Here is a 23,384-nt window from a genome sequence, read left to right on the forward strand (position 1 = left end):
TCCTCCCAGGGTCCCCTGTTCTTCCTTCTCCACGGAGCCGGAGAAAGTTATCCTGCCCCTCACATCACATTTCTACTTCCATGGCTTTGCCTGGACCCAGGTTTAAGGAAACTCTTAGAATGTTTGTGAAAGAAGGTAATTCAGAGCAGGGCTCGGCAACCTCTCTCTGCAAAGGGCCAGATAGTAAATATTTTCAACTTTGTGGGCCATATGGCCTCAAAGCTACTCATTCTCGTCACTGTAGCACAAAAGCAACCCTAGACCATATGTAAACAAATGGGCATGGCTGTGTCCCAATAAAAATTTATTTATGGACGCTGAAATTTTAATTCACACACTTTTATGTGTCACAAAACACATGTTCTTCTTTTGATTTGTTTTCAATCATTAAAAAATATAAAAACTATCCTTCTGTCACCGGGCTAAGCCATTCTTAGCTTATTCTTGGCCGGTAGTTTGCCAATTCCTCATTCAGAGTCCAATGTTTCTCAAACTGTGTTTCCCAGGGTCAGGCTGGGTTAAAGAAAGTTAAACCCACGCCTGGCCCCCTGCCTCTACAGGGTACTATAGGTTTCCAAGAGGGGCTAGCACGTGCCAGGCTTCTCTAATTTACTGACAGTGAAATCCCTAGTTGCATGGAGAGTCTTGCAGACAAGCATCCTTCAGGACTAGACTCTGTGGAACATGCTTTGGGAACACTGTTCCAGTCTGCCCCTCATTCTACACCCAGAGAACTGAAGGCTGAGTGCCTTGCTAGCTGGACACGTGGCCAGGTCTCTTGCTCCTGATGCTGCACTGCCGCATCCCCTGGGTGACCCCAGGCAGAGCAGCACCGCCGAGGCTAGACCACTAGCACACCAGGGCCCCCAGCCTTCCAGACCTGGCCACGCACAGCAGCTTCCTTATTCTACTCGAACCTGAGAAGGGGCACATTTTGGTTGAGTGATTATACACCTGGGTGGCTGCATGTCAGGAAACACTCCTAAAATTCTTGTCCCTGACCGATTAAAGGAGAAGCATACCTTGGCCATCCTTGGCCTCTGGGTTACTGTTGCATCATTAAATAGGGCTTAATTATTGAGTGATTTTAGCAGTAAGGAGACTAGTGTACTCTGTACAGTAATAATTGGTTTACCTGTGTATAGGGGTTACAAAGCACCTCTGTGTCACTTTCGCATTTGCTCCTTACACCTGCCCTCTGAGGGTGGCGGGATGGATTTTTGTTTGTTTGCTTGTTTTAATTTTATGGATGTAGAAACTGAGGCTTGAGGTAGCTAGACAACCTGCCCCTGGCACACTGACAGTGGCAGAGCTAGAACTCAGACCCAGGTCTCACCTCACCTCAGAGGCTGCTTTCTCCATTGCCCCATTGTCTCAGAGTGAAGGGTGACTAGGCAGTGAAGCAATTTTCTAAGAAAGCATGACCAATTTCCCTTTCTCCACCTCCCTCTTCTTCCTCCGCCCCTCCCCCGCAGCCCCCGTATATAGGAAGCTCCACAAAGCCTGGCTTGCCTGCGCACCTTTACTTTTGAAGCAGCTTCCATAGCTGGAACAGGAGCCTTCCATTCACAGTTACACCCTGATCGGTGAATGGTCGGGGTGCCTGCCCAACCCTCTTCCTCTACAACAGGAGCCAGCCACCTCTAAACAGCAAACCCTCAAGCATCACCTCTAGGACCTGAGGTGAGTGATGGGAGAGTCTTGAGTACTTGGCTTTGAAGCCTTACACTGACCGCTGCTCTACTGGGAATGGGGGCTGGGGGATGGCAGAAGTCAACTTTTCCAGTGTTTATGTGAGGGTGAGATATACCATGAAGCTGAGCTACTTTCTCAGGTTTAACACCAAGAAGAATTTCGGCTGGAGGAGAGGAAGGCCAGGAGGATTATGAGGCCTAGAGATGAATTTGCAAGACAGGCTGCAGATCCTGTGGAGTTTGAAAGAAGGGAATGGAAAGACTCTGAGTGAGAGGCTGAAGCACAGAGCTGCATGACAGGACAATGGGTGCTGGCCCTGGGCCCGCTTCTCTGGCCCATGTGTCGGCAGGCACTCCAGAGACAGGCCTTCTCCCGGCTTCCTGCACCGTCTAGGGGTGGAAGACTGAGCGTCCTCAGGTGTGAGACCAGGGCCAGGAGTAAGAAAGGGAGGGAGGGACTGAGCTCTGAGGAAAGAAGGAAAGAAGAAAAGCAAAGGACAAAGAAGTCAGGGAGAAGAAATCTCTGCATACAATTATGATAGACAGACAATGGAGTTCCCTTCCTCTAGCTTGGGGCTCTTCACAGAGTCTTTCAGTGGAAGGTTTTAAAGGTGATTCATCTGGAAATCTGATTCTTCCTCTTGTTCAGCTACCTGAAAATTTAATTCTTAGAGTCAAGAGCCAGTCGGTCAGTTGAGGTGGCATAGTGAATATGTGACCGTAACCTATCAATCAGCTAGCCCCTCCCTGTAGGTCAGGATTAAACCCACGGCCCCTCATGAGTCAGAGGTGGCCTTCTCCTGGGGGATGGGAGAAAGACCTGTCCACGTGTGCCCGGTGACTTAAGGGCAGAACTCAGACAGGCAAATGCCTAGTTAAGCTCTCTATCCTGCTGAGTTTGGGCCCCCTATATGAGTTCTTTGGCACATTATAAAAGAGTGAAGAAATGGCACTCCTCATTTCTTCACTCTTTTTGGTCAAATTCTGACTAGCAGGTTGTTGGCTAGAGTTGACTGTAACAGAGCAAGGAAGGAGGTGCAGGGTGTGTGTGTGTGACATGGATGGGGGGTGGGGGGCAGATAGCGGGAAAGCCAGATCAACGGGTATGAGACTGCAGGGCAGAAAGAACCTTGCCCCACCCCAGGGCACCTCAGCAAGGCCACATGTTTGAATTATTCTAACACCGGGAACCCACTCTAGTTTCAGGTTTCCCATCTGTGTGTCCCCGAGGCTGGCCGAGGCAGAGCCAAGGAGCATTACTCTGGGGTGTACCCCTGCTTGGGCAGAGGGCCTGCCTCAGAGCGATGCCCCCCTTTCTTCCAGCAGGATCCTCCTGGTCCTTCCCCTGCTGCAGATGGGCTCTCCTGTGCACATGGCTGCCCTTCCCTGCCTGAGTCTGATCCTGCTTTTCTGGAGCCAGGGGCCAGGGGTCCAGGGCCAAGAATTCCAATTTGGGCCCTGCCAAGTAGAAGGGGTAGTTCTTCAGGAACTGTGGGAGGCCTTCCAGGCCGTGAAGGACATTGTGGTGAGTGAAGCATTGTTCTGAAGCCAGCCATGGGGGTGATTCTGGGTAGAGGATAATATTTTATGATTACGGAGCCTTTTGCAGCTTGATCGTCATTTTCCTATCCAGGAGCTTAGTGAAGTCAGAGGTATCACAAGTCTACATTTCCTCTTGCCCTTGGGGAAACTGAGGCTCAGAAAGATGTGGCCAGTCTGTAGGAAAAGAAACAGCCCACGAGGAATAAAGAAGGGAGCCCGATTCATTTGAGCTTCATCTATGTCCCAGGGTTACATGAGATTCCACCAATGGGAAGTCATGGGAAATCCTTTGAGACCCACTAGAGTTTTCACCTACTGCTTTGCCAGCTCCTACTAGTCCGTTCCCACCTGCTTAGGCCTTGAGTAAAGGTCGAAGAATGTTTAATGCTGAGTTGGGAAAGAATGGTTAATAGAGCTTGTGACATGTACTCCTTAAAGGACAATCCAGATGCAAGGTAGAATGAAGGAGCTTGATGAGGCAGCTAGGGAAGAGGGGAGGGTGCTGCATTGGAGACAGGGCACCTATGTATGATCTTCACCTTGAAACCAACCCGTACAGCAACCCCTACCTTCGCCCCCATCAGTTTCCTTATTTGCACAATGAGGAGGTGGGACAAAGGAGCTCTAAAACTCCTTCCTCTCAAGCATTCTTTGGCTCAAAATTCAAGAACTGGGATGAGTGGTGGGTTGCAGGGGAAGCTCCAAGGGGCAGCCCCCCGACCCGCCCCAGAATATGGAGGTAACATCCCGCTCCTAGTGTCTCTTGAACCACATGGGCTTACTTCTTCCTGCCTCAAGTGACCAAAGGAATCAAACACGTCCTTCATCAAAGCTCTAAGAGCTCTTGGGATTTCATCTGCCCCTGGGGGCCAAGATTGGTGATTTTCTGGGCTGGGAACCTTGAACCCCTACCCCAGGGGCCAGCTCAGCATGGCCTTTCCTGAGTCCTCCCTCTGGCCTCTGAGATCTCACAGACTGGATAGATTTAAGGGTCTGGGGAAGCAGCGTGTATTTGCAAAGTTGGTTTCTATGCTGACCCCCAACCTGGAGACATCTGTTCTTTCTGTTCCCAAAGCAAGCTCAGGATAATATCACGAGTGTCCAGCTGCTGCGGAAGGAGGTTCTGCAGAATGTCTCGGTAATCAGATGCTGGGGAAGGATGGTGCCTCCTCTGGGTGGCTGGTCTTCTATGGGTGACGCTGAGGGGTTGTCTAGGGGAGGCTGACAGAAGACTTCACTTCTGCCCTGGGCTGAGCCTGCACAGGACAGGGCTTGGTAGTGAGCCAGAGAAGTAATATCTGGGGTTGTCACCTCAGTATCTGGGGTATATGAACATATGGCATGAGGAGAGGGGCGGGGATTGAGGCTTGTAAACCTCTGTCTCCATTTAGCCAGAGTTGCCATCAATCTAGATTTCTCTTTCGCTTTTGTTGGCCCAGTGAGCATGTGCTTAGGCCACTTCCATGCCCCTACTTTTTTCTCACCTGTTACTCATCACCCATCTAGGCAGTGAGCACAAACGACTGAGCCCTGATCCCTGAGAGATGCTGAGCTTCCCTCTGTGGCACTTCAGAGGGCCAGTGTGCAATCCCTGTGCTCAGGGATACTAGTTTTCTTTTCTCCTCATTTCTTCTCCTTCCAAGCCTTTTCCCTGCCGACTCTCAACCAATCAAGATCTGGTGCTTTTCAAGGTCCCTCACCGCCCAGAGCTATTAGAGGGGCCATGTGGTATAGAAGAAAGAATACTAACCAGATGGGAGTCAGGAGTCCTGGGGGCTAGGCTGTGTCTGCCACTGACCGGCCGTGGGACCCTGGGTGAGTCCCTCACTTTCTGGGTCTGCGGTTCCTCCTGTCAAACAAAGGGGCCTGAAGGCTCCTTAAGATCTAACATTTATCAGCATCTCCTAGAGGATCGCTGCCTCTACTGTGCTTATCTTGCCTTGCGTGGCACGTGAGTGGTTCATCCAGGGCTGGGGCGGGCAGAGGCCTTGGCTCCGCAGTGACCCTGCCCCTCCCCAGGAGGCTGAAAGCTGCCACCTCATCCATGCCCTGCTGAAGTTCTACTTGAACACTGTCTTCAAAAACTACCGCGATAAGGCAGTTGAATTCAGGATCCTGAAGTCATTCTCTACTCTGGCCAACAACTTTATTGTCATCGTGTCCAAACTGCAAGCCAGTGTGAGTAGAACAAAGCTGGGACTGAGGCCCACAGGAGATGCTATGTTTTCAGAAGACTCGTCTTCCCTTATTTGGCCCTGGCTTTTATGCCACGACAGGGAGCTGCAGGTGTCATGGAAAAGAGCACAGGCTCTGGACACCAGCAGTTCTGGGCTCAAATCAAGGTCTGCTTCTAACCAACTGGGTGTCCATTTGCAAGGTGGTCAACCTCTCTGAGCTTTGGTTTTCTTATCTATAAAATGCTGATAATCACCCCTACGTGGCAAGACTACAGTGAGAATTAAAGGACGCAGTCCCTGCTGCATGGTGGGAGTTCAGCATTGGCCACCTTGGGGACATGGGATTCGGAGCTGTCCTCTTAGGCCTGGGGCACCCCTTCGGCGTCCTTAGGAAGGAGTGGGAGGGGGCTTGCCTCTGCTCCTACCCGACACTTGGCACACTTTTTTTTCTGTTATCCAGCAGGAGAAGGAGATGTTTTCCATCAGTGAGAGTGCACGCAGGCGGTTTCTGCTGTTCCAGCGAGCATTTAAACAGGTAATCAAAGCCAGGAACTGCCCAGCTGGAAGTAGACTAGCCTGAAGCGTCACACGACTGTTCCTCGGGGACCGAGTGCAGAATCCAGTGCAGCTGACTCCACCTGGCTGGCCCCAAAGCCACCTTACTTAGAACAGCTGTAGCTGCGTCAATTGCTATATACTCTGCATAAATACCACAAATGGCAGCCTATTTTTCTGCTAGTTTTCAAGTTAAAGTGCTATTGTATTTCTCTACAAGACGATTTCACTACCAAGGACATTCCCAAGTGAGAGTTTTATGGGTACTTGAGGTGGGTGATTGGAGTCAGAAGTGAGGGGGAAGGAAGGGAGAACCCCCAAGCACAACACACATTGCTTGTTTTCCATGATGTTCAAAGGGTCTAGTCTGTGAAAAAGAATTACGGGAAGTATGTTGCCTTTTCCTAAATTAAGACAACAAAGAAAATCCCAATTTCATACCCAGCTCCCCCCCAAAGCAAATACAATTTTGATCATTTTTTGAGGAACAGATACCCCAGTTTATAAATAAGTGGTGAAGAGCAATAATATACAAGGGAAAGGGGCCACCCGGGCCTCAGTTTCCTCATCTGCACAGTGGTCTCAGGGGATGGACGGAATCCACCCAGCCCTGGGATTCTGATTCTTAGTGTCACGGACTCCAGATGCTTTTCCCTTGCTCCTTATCCGCTGCCACTCACCAACCCATCTGTCCTCACCTCCGAAGCAGACAACACTCATAGATGGGGAATAATTGATGGGCAGGTGACTTTGTCAGAGGCCATCCCAAAGGGGACTCAGCCCATGATTTGGAGTCAGACCGGGTTCAGGTGTTGGAAGGAAACCTATTCTTGTGGCTAACATGACAGATCTTCAACTCTCCTTTCCTTTTAGTTGGACAGAGAAGCAGCTGTGACCAAAGCCTTTGGAGAAGTGGACATTCTCTTGACCTGGATGGAGAACTTCTACCAGCTCTGAAGGCCTAGGCCAGGATACCCTCCTCGTTCTCTGTGTCATTTCAAACAAGCGTCCCTCCCCATGATGTTCTCTGGGTGCTTCACACCTTGACCATGGGCCCCAGCCTTGGCCCAGGCTTATCCTCAAAGACTTCATTCTTTAAGTGACCCCAACAACAGTCGTGGAAGGTTCCCTTGGGTGCTGCGAATAATCTACAAAGCAGATTCTTATATTTATTATAACGCTATTTAATTCCTATCAGTGTTTTAACCGATGCCATATTTATTTGTCAGAATGAAAGTTCTGTGAAGGCAGCAACGACAGTGCCCCATGCTTCTCTCTGATCCTCCACAATCCTTGCCACCACGTGGGGTAGAGGATGGGTGCTCAGTAAATGCTTAATAAATCGGATTTTTTTAAACCTGTCTTTGAATTGTTGAGGAACAATGAGGGATGTTGGGATGTGAAGTTGAACTTTAGGGCATGGAAATCACATTGTCATGACACCTGCAGGGGTCATCTGCAGAGCACTGGGGTGAGAGTGAGGGCACTGGTTTGAAATATAAATGATAAAAGATATAATGCAGGGGTGTGCCCAGAACAAAGCAGACTCTCCCTAAACACTGCATTTCTTGCCCACACTCCCCACCTCACTCCCACCATCCCTGCCCCTTGAGTGCTCTCTTTCTTATCCTACTCACTCTTCCCTTATCTGCCATTTGGGAGGGTGCCAGTGTCAAGCTGCCCTCGTGGATGGTGTCATCATACCTGGATGACAGGTATGATGGTGGTGTGAATATAATTTAGGGTTAGGTTAGGGTTAGGGTTATGTGTTATCCCATCTGTGATGACATTCCCTGCTCATGAAAAGCAGGCACCTCGGGAACCTTTCCTTTCTGTCACTGGACCAGTGCCCAGAGAAGCTGAGTTGTGTGTCTGGGAAAGGCCTTCTTCCTAAAAGCAAGACTGGACATTCTCTAGTCTCAAGCTCTGACTGAACTTTGTAGTTGATTGCAATCCAAAGATATAATGTCTGCCTAACTCTGCCCTTGTTCAGAACACTCAAGAGGATGAATATATGTAGGAGGTGGGATGTCTCTTCTTCCATGACGTGAGTGCTCTTGCAGAACAACTGGCCTTCCAAGAATCCCATATCCTTGTTCTTCCCCACCTGGCTATAAGCCACCTGGACTGGCAAAGAGAGGAGGTGCGTTTCTGAAAGCAGAGAGATGTAATGGCTTTGGATAGCTCAAATAGACCAAGGCTAAGATAAATGCACACATTTCAGTGCATGGAAGAAGGATAAATAGATGACAAAAACTATTCTATTTCTGAAAGAGGGGGAATGCTGGAGTCAGGGTACTTAGTGCATCAAGGGAGGAAGACTTAGAGTAAAGAGGGTATCCACATATATCACTAGCACTAACAAGCATGGTTCTGAAAATTTACAACCCTTCATCACATCAAAATAAATTGCCCTCACCATAGGACTCCAGACAAATAGAAGATCACTAGTAAATGCCAGCCCTAAGATCAGGGCAAAGAGGTTGTAAGGGGTGTTTCATAACAAGGTCCCTTCCTAGGTCAGGGCTGAAGCATGTCCTCACAAAGAAGTTCAGGCACCTTCTATTGGTGGGAAACCCAAGACCGAGAAGGGCTTTCAAAGCAACAGCTATGCCTAGGCTCCAGTCCAAGGCCATGTGGTCTAGAGCCAGGGCAGCAAAGACCGTGTGATCAAAGACACTCTGCAAATCCCATAGCCTGTTGCATGGCTTGGAAAGGAAGCAAGTGGCATCAGGACAAATGCTCTGCATTCCCAGAGCCCACCTGAAAACCACAGGGGGCTGCAAAAGTGTCCAGGAAGAGCTGGGGGAGGGGGGACTGAGCAGTGCTCAGGGCAAACAGACAGGGATGAGACTCGAGGTGGGACGTGGGAGTAATGAGGGTTCTGAAAACGGATGGAGCGGGTGTTGGAAACCAGCAGACAGACAAGACTCATTGGCACCAAGGTCTGGGCGCAGAGGGACAGCTGGAGAGCTGAGTCAGGCAGGGAATATTGACGTAGTCATCGGAATCCGTGTCCTCCATCTTGGCAGCAGGCTGGTGGTAGAAGCTCACATATTCACAGCTGATGTTCACAGATGGGGCGTGGAGCCAGGGAGTTTCCGACACCTGGGAACAACCAGGGAAGCATCACTGGATCTGGGTAGGGTGATTGTAGCATCGACAGCAGGCAATGGGGCGGGGTGGGGGGGAAGCATGCATGTGGTTGCTGTCTTCTAGAAGGCAAAATACAGCGGTGGTTGAGCTCCATCAGGTGGCTCAGTCCTGGGGATTTTCAGGGTGGCGTCTCAACCCCAAATAACTGGAAAACACTTAGATCTAACGTGACAGGAAATGCCTTAAACGGGGCTCGGACTAAAATCATGTGACTAAGCACGGGTCTGAAGGAGAACCAGCTGCCGGAGGAGTTTCCCCTCCGGGATTAGATGATGTGACTTGTGGAATGAATACGCATCTTCTCAGGGAGTTATCAGAAGTAGGATGAGTCATCCTCTGCACCTCCACAGGGCTTTTATTCCATGGAGAGCTTGTGACGTGACATGACAGTGCATTCCAGGAAGGAGCCGGCTGGTGAAGCAGAGGAAGGTGGCAGGCCATGTGGAACTCCACTTCCCCAGAAAGAAAGTTCAGGATCATCTGCCTTCAGGATGGATCAGTTCTCGGAGGACAGGGCTATGCCCTGACTCTAACACGGCACAACTATTGTAATATCCACCCAGGAAGGCTGCAGTAGGGAGAGTCACACATTTTTAACACGAGCGCTGAGAACCAGAAGTTCAGCCCCCTGAACATAGTAGGCACTGAGTGAGTGCTCACTGAAAGGAGCTGTTACTTTCTGTACTTTACCAGAGAGGGAATGAGCAGCAGCTTGCTTCAAAAATACATCTCCCACTGCCTGATACAGTGCATCATTTGAGATTTATTTGGCTTAAAAAATTTTAAAAAGTCACTCCCTGTGAAGGCTTAAAATACTCAGTCATTAATCATAGGCACCTTGTTGTGAACTTGCTCCATCAAGATTTTTATCCCTGATAGTGGGAATGTGAGTTTCAAGCAGGGAGGAAGGGTAAAATTTGAGCAAGGTACTGGCCCAGGTGAGGGCATGTGTGGTCACAGAGCAGTTCCAGAGAAAAGGGCTGAGGCAAGTGTAGAGTAGATGGGCACTGCTGGACCTACCTAAGCTACTGTGAACCTTCTCCAGCAGGGCTGAGTAAGGGCAAGCTCAAGAAGCTGGGCATGATGGGGGCAGAGCTGTTGCTTGTTGCCAGGCATCACTCTCCCCTTTTTAGCAAGGCACGGTTACTGAGCCAGGGATACATTATTCAGCCTCCCTTTAAGGCAGGTGTGACCACGTGACTAAACTGTGCCCAGTGGGATGCAGGTAGAAGTGATGTGTGAAATTTCAGGGTCATGGTCTTAAAAAAGCAACTTTCTCTTTCTCCCTCCCATGCGCTGGGATGCAGACATGGTGCTGGGGATTGAGCATTGACCACGGACGGATGGACGCGGCAAGACTCCAGGGGATGGTGCAGCAACAGGCAGAAGGCATCTGAGTCCCTGGAGGACCCCATGGCTCAGGCCACCTCCTCCTGGCTCCCTGCCTTTGCTTGAGAGGAAAATAGGCTTCCATGTTGTGGGCCGTGGTTTAGGGTTTGCTGCATTAGCTTAGCCTACACCCCCTAATTAAATCAGGGACACTTGCCACACTTAGTTTTTACTGGTTCCTGAAGTAATAATGTTTCCGCTATGGTAGGCTGCTTTAGAGAATAAAATGGGAAATTTGGGAAAACAAACACGAACGAATAGTTTAAAGGTTTTTCACACATCTGCCAAATGGCCATCGATAGAAAGATCAGAAGAAAAAAATAAAAAATTAGAAAGATGAGTTCCCTATGTCCAAACCTAGATTTCAAGAGGAATCTTCTTCATCCGAAGTGTTGAATCTTATCTACGCCTCTAGGCCAGGCTTAACTGCCTTCAGGGATGGGTAAACAACCTCCTGTCATCTTCGAGGGCTTACTAGAAAGTACTTCCTCATATTAAGGTGAAACTGGACAACTTCCACCCCCTTAAGATCTCCTAGAAATCGAATCTTTTCCACACGAAAGCCCTTCACGTATTTGTAGAGGTACCATCTATCATCCTCTACTAAGCTCCCATTTATCCCATGAGAAATGCTTGGCTAAAAGCCGTGTAACTAAGTCTACCACAATTGTTGCGTAATCGTCTACTGACACCATCCAAGAAGGAAACTGATACTAGTTCCCAGACTCAGGGCCCGGGGAGCCACTGCGAAAGCCCGCGCCCTCCAGCTAAGCCGAAGCTCCACCGACTACGCTCGGGTCCAGGCCCAGGTCTGGGGCCGCCCATTAGGGCCGCAGCTGCCAATCAGGGGCGGGGCGGAGCTTACCTGCGGCGGGGCTGGGGGCGCCGATGCTCCGGGGCCTGGGAGAGGTGCCGCCCCTTCACCTAATGGGAACCGGGAGGGCCGACATGAGGGCGGGGCCGAGGGCTCAGCCCCACCCACAGCTCCGCCGGAAACCCTGGGGAGGGGGAGCCGGCCGCGCGGCACGCGGCTGTTCTGGAGGCGGGGTTGTTCTGGCTCACCCTCCGCGCCGCGCAGTTTCTGCTGGTCCTGCATGCACGCTCGGGCCGCCCCGCTCTCCCCCAACCTGCCCCGCTTCCCCCAACCCGCCTCCCTCTCCCCCCGACCTGTCCCGCTCTCCCCCACCTGCCCGCCTGCTCACCAGCAGCGTCCACCTCCCGAGGGCGCCGAGGGCAGGCGCTGTAGACGTTGTTCTGGGTGCGTGGCCGCTGCGACACGCGTGGCCGCTGTGACAGGGGCCGCTGTGAGGCCTCCAGGGCGCGCATCCTCACGGCCAGTCGGCGGACCCGTCTGGAGAGAGCTTCTCGGTAAAGCCACAGGGAAGGAGAGAGGAAGAGGGCGTCAGAGGCCCATGGCCACCCCCTCCCAGTCTTAGAAAACTAAAGGCTGTCTGTTTCCCTGGTGTTTGGCAATGTCTGACATGTGGGTGTTTACTGAAGACCAAAGGGCCCAGGCCGCGCTCCTCCCCGTCCCCATTTCCAGACCATTGAGCCCCGTGCCACGTTCCCCATACCCCAGGCTGCTCATCCAAAGCTCCTGAGTGTCCCCGGGAGATCAGAGGGATCTGAATGCGCTGGGATCTTTGGGAAGCTCGGCTCTCCGAAAAGGAGCCCGACCCCCTCACCTTTCCTCCTTTGAATGACCCTCTTGGCCACCAGCCCCAGAAGTGCCAGCAGGATGAGACCCAGGATGGTGGGGGTCAGGATGTAGAAGCCTTGATCTTCCATCCCAGACACCGGGCCTGGGCCGTGGTTGAGTGCTCTGAGGAGGGAAGGAGGGGGAGAGAGAAGGGAGAGGTCAGGAAGGGAGGGGGTTAAGGCAAGCACGCAGGTGGTCAACTTTTTTGGAGGTAGCTCACAAGTTTGTCCCTTTGTTAACAGAATTCTCGCCCTGAATGGTGCAGGCCTCTTACCTCTGCCTGTGAAGCCTGCTTTGGTGGTTGTAGCTGGCCGTCTGGAGCCTGAGCAGTTCCTCCCGTGCTGAGGTTTTTGAGGCTCTGGCGGGTGGCAGGAGGGTGGTGGGCTGGGCGGTTGCTACTGAAGATGCCCTGTAAACTCGAGGGCGGTGGGTGATTGAGGTGGTGGGGGAGGCATGGTGTGCTGGAGGGGCCTCGGTCCTTTGAGCTGGTGTGGTTACTACAGAAGACAGCAGGAAGAAGTGACCTTCCACACACACACACTCTAGTCTCCAGCAGCCTTGGGCCAACCATTTCTTTCCGGAACACATGCTTCCCTTTTACCTAGACTACCTTTGTTCTCACAGTCTTCATCACCTGAAATGCCTCCTGAGCATGCCATCTGCATCTAGTATGTCCTATCTATATTTGCTTCAAACTCCATTTCCTACAGGAAGTCTTCCCTGACTTCCCAGGCAGAAGAGCTTGCCCTCCTCTAAGCATGGACAAAACCTTGTTTGTAGTTCAGTGCCCACTCTGCCTTGTGTTGTATCTATGTGCTTGTCTGTTCTCCCCCATCCCACACCTGTCAGTCACAACCTTGAGTCTACAATGAGCTCAGTTACACGATCCCTCTCTCAATGGCCAGCAGTCTTTTAGTGTAACAATATTCAATTAATGTATCTACCTCACAGGGCAGATGTGAGGATGTGATGGAACTATTGCATGTCAAAATGCATTTAAGACAGGAAAATGGTATAGAAATGTAAAAGTACCATTAGTATAATCATGATTAGTCTTTTTATGGTAAAATAGAGCTGTTAAATCAGTATGCCAGCAAATGGAAGACAGCCCTATGGGGAGCAGGAAGCAGGAGGACCTCTGGCTGGGAAACGTCTGCCCAGTCTTGGTTTCCCGCAGTCATTCATAAAAGAGCTAGATTTTGTGAATGGAGCACAAACTTCATTACATGTGGTGCCACCTGGTGGTGATGGGTAATTTCTGCAACTAGTGCCAAGTGTACAGGCTGAAGGATGGGCTTGAAAGACTTGGAACGCAGATCTCAGGGAGGTACCCCCTCCTAAGGCAGGGAAATACACATCTGAGACGCAGCTCTGCTCTGCCAACCATCCTATGAGCTGAACATATACCCCCTCCTCCATTTTCACAATGCCATAGAATCTCCCCCACCTCCCCTACCCTACCTTTGGGGAACTGACCTTTGGATATGAATTCCAAAGAACGGGCATGTTCAGGCATCTGGAACCAAGGAGGCATATGCATTTGGAGAAATCTATTAAACCATGCTGGAGGCTCAGGCACTGGCTCTTCTTCCCAGAAAGGCCCGTAATCTACCGGAGGCAAGAGGAGTCCATTGGTGGTCTCTAGGACGAGACTGAAGCCTGGGGAAGGGACTGCTGGTATGAGCTGAGGCTGACTCAGCTAGGGCAGATGGCAGTGAGGGGATGAGGGCAGGGAGCAGAAAAATAACCAGGCTGGGGGCTTCCCTGACAGAAATCCTCTTTCACCCTAACCCCGTCGGCATTCCCTGCAAAACCATCGGAGACCATTGGGAATCTAGGTTGTTGAATTAGTGCTGTGTATGTCTGAGGAAGTCAGTGGAGAAAAGAAAAAAGGAAGGATTTGGGAGAAATAAAGAAAGGATCAGATCATAAAGTAACAAATTTGGCCATCAACTGTGAAAAATGATTGTCTTTCCTTTATATTTATCCCTGATATTTTCATGGGACAATTATGGTAATAATTATGTCCTTTTGCTTCCAATTTCCTTCAGTCTCAGAGCCCCTCCTCAGTCTCACCCCACACTCGCCTCGTGCCCTGGGTAGGATGAGTAAAATACCACACAAAGAGAGCACCTATCCTGTCTCTTTCATACAGTTTGGCTAGAAAATTTGGTGGACCATGAAGTTCATTGACTCTATGAGGTTTCAACTCTACAGATCCCAATTCCTACTGGACTTGCTAATATGGCAATAGTGTAAGAGTGTGGGGACTGCAGTCCCATTGTTGTCCCAGCCTTCCTGAGTGGAAACGTTTTCTGGGTGGCCAAAGCCTCCATCGGGTGGGGCACCTACCACTGTGAACAGACAGGGTGACCTGCTGGGTCTTGCCCCGGTCTGTGTCCATGCCCGCCCCACAGGCATAGACCCCGCTGTCACTCTCGACCAGCTCTGTCATCTCCACCAGGAACAGATTCCTCTCTGGAAACAGCGCCAGGGTGACTCGATGCTGGAATTCCTTCTTGACGAAGTTCCTGTTGGACACCACGGTGGCGCATCCTCCAGACGCAACAATTGTCCGGCACAGATATATCCTCACATGCATTTCAGGAAGCGGGCACTCGATGACAACGGATCCTCCCAGCATTCCCTCCACCTTTACTTCTGGAAGGACCTTCAGGGCTCCAGCTACTTCAGGGAGAGGGAGTTAATGTAGAGGAAGCCCCATCCCCAGCCACATCCCCAACTCCAGCCCTGTTTCCAACCCAGGCCCCAGCCCAGCCTCACACTCATCCCTACTTCCAACTCCATCCCCATTAGCAGCCCAAGCCTCAGCCAGCCCTGAGCCTCAGCCCCCTCATGATCTCTAGCCCTGGCTGCATCCTCAGCCTCTTCCCATCCCCAACCCTATTTATATCCTTGGTCCAGCTCTATGTCCAACCCTAGCCCTATGCCCAAGGCTGAGTCTCTCCCCAGCCCAAGCCTTAATGTAATCCTCAGCCTCGTTACCAAACCTGAACCCATATGGACCCAGACATCAAACCCCTGAAAATACAGTCAAAGCCACTACCCCACTCCAGAGGGAGAGAATGTGCCACAGTGATCCCCCCAACCAGCACATATCCCTGAGTGACTTCAGGGTGGTGTCGGGAGGCATGGTGCAATTTGCTCCAACAGGTTTTCTGTCTAGTTTTGTTTTGCTCAGATCCATCCAACCAACCAAAACAACCATTCACCTCCAGTTTTTTTATTCAATAATTCAACAAGTATCTGTTGAATGCCTTTCATGTGATAAGGTAGCTGGCATCCCTCCCTCACACAACGAATCATTTATTGAATGATACAAATGGACGGGCACTATGTGACAGCAGAGTATAATAAATCCCATGGCGTAGATACACAGGGCTCCTTGGAAGCAGCAAGCAGGAGCGCCTGATCCAGGCTGCTGCAGAGGATGATTTAATTTGAGGAAGGCTTTCTGGAAGACATGAGGTGTAAGTTGTGACCTGAAGGACTGGGTGTGGAGGGCAACTCAGAGAATGATGGTTGTCTTCACTGAGGAAGGGAACACAGAAGGAAACAAGGGTATATTTGAGTGTGTGTGCACATTGTATGTGCATTGGGGGTGGTGTGGAGCAGGGTGGAATAAAAGGTGTGGTTTCTGAGTCCCTGACATCAAAAAGCTTATGCTTTGGCTGAGAGAAGGCAGGTCTAAGCTGGGGAAGAAAGTAAGTCCAAGTATGATTAATTGTCAGCTAAGTGGGTCCCAATAAGTGTCTGTATATTTCTGGGAAGACAATTCGGAGGATAAAGTGTGTGTGTGGGGAGGGGGCTGTGGACTAGGGTGGAGGAGAGACCCTTCTAGACAGTGAGAACCACCCCCAAAAAGGCTGGGACAGGAGAGAGGACATGGCATGTTCATGAGGCGGGGAGGGATGTTCACAAACTTCCTGAAATTCATCCATAGCGCAAACATTAAGAATAGCTCTAGGACTTCCCTGGTGGCACAGTGGTTAAGAATCCGCCTGCCAATACAGGGGACACCGGTTCGAGCCCTGATCAGGGAGGATCCCACGTGCTGCAAGCAACTAAGCCCGTGCACCACAACTACTGAGCCTGTGTGCCACAACTACTGAAGCCCGTGTGCCACAACTACTGAAGCCCGTGCACCTAGAACGCATGCTCTGCAACAAAAGAAGCCACCACAGTGAGAAGCCCGTGCACTGCAACAAAGAGTAACTCCCAACTCACCTCAACTAGAGAAAGCTCACGCACAGCAACGAAGACCCAACACAGCCAAAAGTAAATTAAAAAAAAAAAAATTCTCTCTTTAAAACAACAACAACAAAAAGAATAGCTCCAAGGAGTCAAGGAAAGAAGTGGGGCTGGAGCCTCCTAGATGAGCAGAGAGAGTCGAGGAGGATGTTCTGGGGAGAGGGAAGAAAGTGGACAACAGAAACAACCATGGGAACATGAGATGGGGGTAGAGGAGGCTAGAGAGGGGCTAGCTGGGGACATTTACAGGAGTATGTTAAGATCTGAAAGTGTAGCTGGTCAGTGTGGTGGGGAGAAGAGGGGCCCACCAGACATGTATGATCTGACATGGAAACCCTTCATGAATAACCCAACACTGCTTTAAATCCCCTGGAAACAGACGTGTGAGGTAGCCCTGTGACTGGAATGTGCCAGTGGAAGGGTGACCCATCAAAGGACAAACACCCAACCAAGGGGATAGGCGAATCCCCTGTATGTCCAGAAGGACCATACCTGTGTGTAAAGCCCAGCACCTGAGAATGAGCATACAAACATTTTTGGACCAACCCAGCCAGAAAAGGGCATGCCTGCTGCTTTCTCAAGGGTGAGATGCTGTAAAATAGGCAGGCGCAAGACAGAGCAGAGAGGGGTCATCACCTGTGCAGATGCCTCCAGTGGCCTCTCTCCACTCAGCAATGAGCTGCTGGTAACCCCCTGGCTTGCCCATGACCCTCTGTTATGGACTGTATGTTTGTATCTCCCCAAAATTCATGTGTTGAAATTCCAACCCCCAAAGTGATGGTATTACGAGGTGGGGCCTTTGGAAGGTAAGTAGGGTTAGATGAGGTCATGAGGGTGCAGCCCTCATAATGGGATTAGTGTCCTTATTCTCTCCATGTACACAAGAAGAGACCATGTGAGCACACAGGGAGATGGCTGCAAACCAGGATGAGGGCCCTCACGGAGAATCATACCTGCCAGCACCTTGATCTAGGACTTCTAGTTTCCTGAACCGTGAGAAATAAATGTCTGTTATTTAAGCTACGCAGTCTATGGTATTTTGTTACAGCAGCTGGAGCTGACTAAGACTATCCTTATTGTGCAAACTTTGGATGGATGAAGCACAAGGAAAGCTTCTGGGTACACTGAACTCTGGTCCCAAGGAAGCACTAATGGGTGAGATAAAAATGACCAGATCCCACTCTCCTTGGAGTTCATAGTAGCTTCCAACCAAAAGCAGATTTCCCAAATAGAAAAAAAGGTAGATATAACCTCCAGGTTTAGAACTTAGGCACAGTGTGCGTAAGACTCCTGTGGGGGAACTTGCTAGGATACAGATAACCTGGTCCTGCCCTTAAGCAATGTGATTATATCTGCTTAGGATGGGGCCTATGAATCTGCATTCTTAGATAAGCATCCCAGGTGCCCTTGAATTTTTGCAATTCTGGACCCTTTAACTACATTTCCAAATGATTCAGGGGAAAAAAGAAAGGGGTGGTAGAAGGTATCTAAAGGAACCAAGCTGTTTAATATTGATGTTTTAGAGAGGCTGCTAACTCAGTGTCATTAATCTCTAAGCTGGTGATTTGATTTTCAGTGGTGATGGTAGGGGAAACGGATATATGTAGCTTAAAAAGTCACTCTCAACATATAATTGGATATAAATATCCAATTTGGAACATGGAAAATATCTTGTTTTCATAATGCAAAATAAGGTAAAGGCCCCCAAGGCCTTGGCTGGTGGCAGTGCTCTGGGAATAGACTTTGGATTCCGTGTAGCAGTGATTTTCTAGGTGGGAAAAGCGATGAGGACCCTGTCAACTCAAGTCACAGCAGAATCTCTGGAAGAAGGGAGCTGACCTGAGAGTTTTATGTTTATCCAATGGAGCGTGGATTTTTTTAAAAGGATGGGAAGCATCCTATGCTCCTTCCCACTTCTGCCCACACTAACCTGTGTGTGTCTGGGCCCGCCGTCTGCCCTCGACCCTGTTGCTGTGGATGGAGTGTCCCCCTCCTCTCAAAAGCCAGTCCTTTCACCTTTGTCCTGAATCCATCCCATCACCTTCTTTAGAGCATGTCTTCTGCGATCACCCCCTTTCTCTGTCTGTCTCACTGGTTCTTCTCCTCCAGCATTGCCATGGCTTACACACACGCCCTGATATGGCCCATATTGGAAAAACCTTTGGTCGACTTCTCCCCTCCCCTTCAGCTGCCACCCCTCTTCTGTTCACTTTCTCAAAATCACTGAATCCACTCCTCCATCTCCCGATTCCTCTTCCACCTCCATCTGTCAGAATTATGGCTCCAGTATTCCACTGAAACTGCTCCGGTCAAGGTCACCAAAACTTTCCTTGTTGCCATGTTGGATGGTCACTTCTTTATCTTTTTTTTTCTTGTTCTCCTGGCAGCATTTGGTGGAACTGAGGCTTCCTGCCTTGAAATGCTTTCCTCTCCTGGCTTCCCCAACACTACACTCTCAATGGCTGTTCCTTGGCAATCTCCTGACTTACCTCTCCTTATCTGTTCACTTAGTTCTCCTCCTCCTTCCTTCCTTACTTCCCCTTCTCTATCAGCATTGGGCCTGACGCTGGGCCTGTTCTCTTCTCTGTCCTCCTTGCTTCCCCTCACACTAGCTCATTTACTTCCATGGCTTTTAATACCAACTCTATATAGGTCTCATCAAAATAGGGATCTCCAGTCTTGTCTTTACCTCTGGGCTCCAGACTTGCCTTTTTGACACCTGCTCTTGTACTTTACTCAAACATATAAGATATTTTCCAGACTTACAATGGCAAAAACAAACAAACAAACAAACAAAACCCTCTTGATTTCTCTTCCAAAGCCTGTTCCTTCACAAGCTCTTCCCATCTCCAAAAATAGCACCAACATCCGTCCAAGTGCTGAAGCCCCAAAGTCATCCCCATATTAAAGAATCAGGAATAAATTTTAGGTATGCGTATGTGTACTGGGTCACAGCATCAAGTGTATGTATGTATTATTATTATGGGTCAAGGTAAAAAAAGTTTGAAAGTGTATACCCTATGCTACTGCCTTGGTTTATTACGGAACTCCACTTAGGGCCCCAGGCGATGTAGCCTATAGTCTGTGCCTCACGCACTGGGCTCTGGGACCAGGACCACCCCCACATTTGCAGGACCTGGGGCAGGAATACAAATAAGACCCAAATATCATACGTCTAAATATTTTAAAGTTAATTAGCAGGCTAAAATCTGTTGAATAAAGTATCCTCCTATCTTGACAAATTTACACACTCCTTGGATGTCCACTCTAATACATGGCTATGCAGGGAAAAATGGCTCCAAGTTTCCTGCCTCTAGCCTCTGGCCTCTCTCCTTTCTGTTCTCATCCCTGGCTCCTGCCCACTCCACAATGGTCCTGGTATATACATGGGGGATGACCCAGCTTGCGTGTACAAGCTCCATCCATCTCCTTCCCAAACAGCCACCTGTAGCCACCCTTTTATAGGCCAAGCGTTCACCCTAGGATAGAAGACCCAGGATAGAATCTCACACAGTCATTGAAGGTGGTTCCAGAGAAATTTGGACAGGGAATTTGAGGTCTAGAAGAGGGGGTGTGGGTGTGGGCTTGGAATAGGCACATCCCTTTGTGCCTTGAACTCCTCACCCTGTGGAGATGGGCACAAGTGAAGAAGGACCAGGCCCAGAGCAAGGACCCCTCTGGCCAGAAGGGTCATATTGCTCAGGACAGACTGCAGGGGTACAATTTAGGTACCCTTCACTCCTAGACATTTTCCACGTCTACCCAATCCCTCTTCCCTCTCAGGCCGAAGTTTAGTTAACCATCCACTGTGATCACCTATGTCCTACTACCTCTCACAGAGTCTATTTCATTAAACCTTCATTCCCTTGGGTTTTTAGGGATTTCCAGTATTTGATTCAAAGATTTGACTTTCTTCCAAACTCCAGCCATTACAAAGAAAGCAAGTATGAATAAAAAACAACTTTGACCCCCAAGAAGCTTACCATGGAATCAATAAAATAAGGTGGACACACCTTAAGCTACAATACAAGGTAGAACGGGGTCAGCTATTGGGGTTCAGAAGAGGGACCTCTGGAACATGTATGAGAAGGTGGAGGTTGAGATGGGATTTGAAGGACCCATAAATGGTGGAGGTGAGTGGAAGGCTATTCCCGGCAGAAGGAATGGCATGAGCAAGGGCATGGTGGCAGGAAAGTCTAGCACATGTTCAAAGAGGCGTCCCATTGGCTGGAGGTTAGGAAAACACAGGGGAGTATGATAAGCTTAGAGTATAAAAGGGGAGGCCAAGGGAGGAGTTTGTATTTAAGGAGTTCGATTCAGTAGGCAGTGGGAGCCATGGAAGGTTGTTGGAGAGGATGATCCTATGATCACAGTCAAGATGAAGGAAGGTTGATCTGGAGCTACAGGCTGGTCAGGTTGGAGGAAGTGGGAGAGACAGTTAAGAGGTGATCCAGTGTTTTTCCTTTCCATTCCCTCTGTTATGTCTCTAGTAGGGGCTGCCATGGCTTCTCATCCTGGTAAATGTGAATCTAGAAACTACATGAATTGGCCATTGATTAGGTCAAAGTCTGGTTGGGGATAAATGGGAAGAGGTGGTAAAAAGCTATTTTGGCATTTTACAGCTGATATCAGAGATAGTTAAGACAGAGAGAGTAGCTGATTTTGGTGGTGACCAGTGAGGAATTTGAGGTTAGGTGTTAGGCCTGTTGCATTTCTGATCTCGATGAGATATGGAAGTGGGAGTGCCCAGGAGACAGTTGTAAATTGAGATATGGAGCTCAGGAAATGGATTAGGGCTACCAAATGGGTTAGGGAGACTTCATTTAGATTGGAACTTTGAAAATTCAGGAGTTAAAGAGATCCAAAGAAAGAGAATGTAGAAGTAAGAAGAAAGAACTTTGGAGGCACTTGCTTTGAGATTCCATATTAACAGGCTGATATGTCTGGGAGAGGTGGCACCTTCAGCCCTTACAAGTCAACTCCTGAGCGAGCAGGAGGTGTGTCTGGAGTAGAGGGAGGCGCACTAACTGGGAGTGGGGAGGGCCTCCATCCACGTCCTGCCCTAGGTACCGGTTTACAACTAAATCCATCCAGAAACTTCAGAGCTGGAGATGCACAGCAACTCCCCTACCTGTGGCCAATTCAGCCCTCATACAACGTCCAGGGTGTTTCCCCACAGCACTTACCTGGCAAGAAGTAAAGTGACCAAAGCCAGAGGTCCATGGCTCCTTCCAGAGCAAGGTCCCATCCAAGAGCCCCTGGAGAGGGGGACAGAGACCCACTGCTCACCCAGGAACCCTTCACTGTTTGATGCTTGAAAGAGATTTCTGGCCCCCACAAGGAGTACGGCTTGAAAATGAGGAAATGACAACCTATCTTATTTGCTTACTAGTTTTAGATGAAAAAGAAAGTACCAGCAAACCAAAGAGGAAGTCAGGAACTGAGAAAACATGTTGTGTTGAGTGAGAATGGGTCACCAGGGTTCAAAGTGCCTCCAGGCAGCTTCTAAAGACTATTAGAAACTACCAGTTCTGCTATTTCTTTGCCTTGGAGGGTCCTCTCATGCTTTATGTGCTTTATGTGAGCCAGAGTCATTCCCCTTATGCCTGTCTTCAGGATAAAAGAGCCTCCTTACCAATTTTCTGCATCTGAGGACAGCTATATGGACAGAAGCTTGGGCTTGAAGTCAGAAGGTGCTGGTCGTAGCCCTTGAACTCATTGGACAAATGCTTTGGGGAACTTACTATGTGGAAATACTAACTGTGGATTTTGAGCAATTCACTACCTTTCTCTGAGCCTCCATTTCTCTATCTAGGAAATGAAGGTGGGACAAGATGATCACTGGCATTCTCTCCCACAGAACATCATTTCTGGGGTCTTAACTGCAGCTCATCCCCCCCTCAGATCAGCCACCCCTCATCTTCCCCGACTATCTGCCTAAGGTGCTGCCCTCTCACAGCGGCCCAGGCACAGTCCAGTGACCACAAGGGCAATGCCCGGAGAGGGTGTGACAGGTCACACAGCAACTCTGTCTAGAGTCACAGCAGCCTGGCAGAGCCACCCTTCAGGACCCTGACGGTCGAGGGCGAGGGCCAGTGGCCGGGACACTGAGGCAATCAGCTGAGAGTCATCATGGAAGGAGCTTTGGGCTCCAGTCAGAACCCTGGATTCTCTTCCTGGCTTGGCACTTTCTAGCGTGGGCCTCAGTTCTCCCACGGATAAAATGGGATGGTGCCTGCCCTGCCTCCCTCCCGCAGTGTGCCTGAGGCCCCGCAGAAGCCGTGGTCATGCAGGTGTCTCTAGAGCCCCTCATGCGGAGGCGTGGAGGATGCTACTGATCGAGGGTTCAGCCTCCATCCCTGGCTGCTGTCCACAGGGTGGTTCCCAGGGCCCCCACCTCCAGGCGCTGCAGCCTCCTGTGCCCGCAGGGGACTCTGGCTGTCCCCATATCTTTCCAGGAGGCCCCTCCAGCCCCCCACCGGGCCCCACAACACAGGTCTGTCACATGCTCTCCAAAACACAAAAGACAACATCCGCAGTGGAAGTGGAGCGTGAGGCTCGGAGCAGGTGCAGAGGAAGTGTGGGTGGCGGGGCGCTGGGTCCCCACCAGCCCAGGGCAGCTGCGGCTGATATTTCTCCCCCCAACGCCGAGGTGTCGAGAGCAGCCTCCGGGCTCTGGTTCAAGCGAGTGACTCTAGGGGGTCTTCCGTCAGCCTCCACCCTTCCCTATACTGAGGCCTCTTCCCAGCCCTGCAGCTGGTGCACAGCTGGGCTCTGGCATTGCCGGCCCAAGGCCTGGGATGCCTTGGAGGGAGACAGAATAAATGAATGAATGAAATGTGTGTGTGTGTGTGTGTGTGTGTGTGTGTGTGTGTGTGTGTGTGACTGTGGGCGTGACGG

General features: G+C 50.1%; 2 protein-coding genes across 9 annotated transcripts; one reads left to right on the forward strand and one right to left on the reverse strand.

Moving 5' to 3' along the window:
- Positions 1-3,048: 3,048 nt before the first annotated feature.
- On the forward strand, positions 3,049-6,925 carry IL24 (interleukin 24). Its single transcript, XM_059904933.1, has 5 exons — positions 3,049-3,219; positions 4,312-4,374; positions 5,256-5,414; positions 5,874-5,948; positions 6,842-6,925. Exons 1-5 carry the CDS (start codon positions 3,049-3,051, stop codon positions 6,923-6,925), a joined length of 552 nt encoding a protein of 183 aa, XP_059760916.1.
- Positions 6,926-8,584: 1,659 nt separating this feature from the next.
- On the reverse strand, positions 8,585-21,707 carry FCMR (Fc mu receptor). 8 transcript variants are annotated; one of them, XM_059904944.1, is made up of 8 exons: positions 21,671-21,707; positions 14,565-14,900; positions 13,689-13,820; positions 12,487-12,709; positions 12,199-12,335; positions 11,716-11,874; positions 11,379-11,437; positions 8,585-9,076 (listed from the first exon to the last, which is right to left on the reverse strand). In XM_059904944.1, exons 1-8 carry the CDS (start codon positions 21,705-21,707, stop codon positions 8,900-8,902), a joined length of 1,260 nt encoding a protein of 419 aa, XP_059760927.1. In that variant the 3' UTR covers positions 8,585-8,899. The 8 variants fall into 8 exon arrangements, with proteins under 8 accessions (XP_059760927.1, XP_059760936.1, XP_059760959.1 ...); XM_059904953.1 differs by having other exon boundaries at positions 11,704-11,874; XM_059904976.1 differs by lacking the exon at positions 14,565-14,900.
- Between the last annotated feature and the right edge of the window lie 1,677 nt (positions 21,708-23,384).

The sequence above is a fragment of the Balaenoptera ricei genome, chromosome 1 (genome assembly GCF_028023285.1).
Source record: "Balaenoptera ricei isolate mBalRic1 chromosome 1, mBalRic1.hap2, whole genome shotgun sequence".
NCBI lineage: Eukaryota > Metazoa > Chordata > Mammalia > Artiodactyla > Balaenopteridae > Balaenoptera > Balaenoptera ricei.

Bases quoted from the DNA above. Each gene is read 5' to 3' on its own strand.
- FCMR (XM_059904953.1), bottom strand. From the start codon at position 21,707: ATGGACCTCTGGCTTTGGTCACTTTACTTCTTGCCAG. The intron at 13,821-14,564 runs GTAGGTGCCCCA...TGCCTCCGGTAG, and splicing joins CACCCTGTCTGTTCACAGTG to ATTACGGGCCTTTCTGGGAA. The intron at 12,336-12,486 runs GTAAGAGGCCTG...TTCCCTCCTCAG, and splicing joins AGCAGGCTTCACAGGCAGAG to AGCACTCAACCACGGCCCAG.
- IL24 (XM_059904933.1), top strand. From the start codon at position 3,049: ATGGGCTCTCCTGTGCACATGGCTGCCCTTCCCTGCCTGAGTCTGATC. The intron at 5,415-5,873 runs GTGAGTAGAACA...TCTGTTATCCAG, and splicing joins TGTCCAAACTGCAAGCCAGT to CAGGAGAAGGAGATGTTTTC. The intron at 5,949-6,841 runs GTAATCAAAGCC...CTTTCCTTTTAG, and splicing joins TCCAGCGAGCATTTAAACAG to TTGGACAGAGAAGCAGCTGT.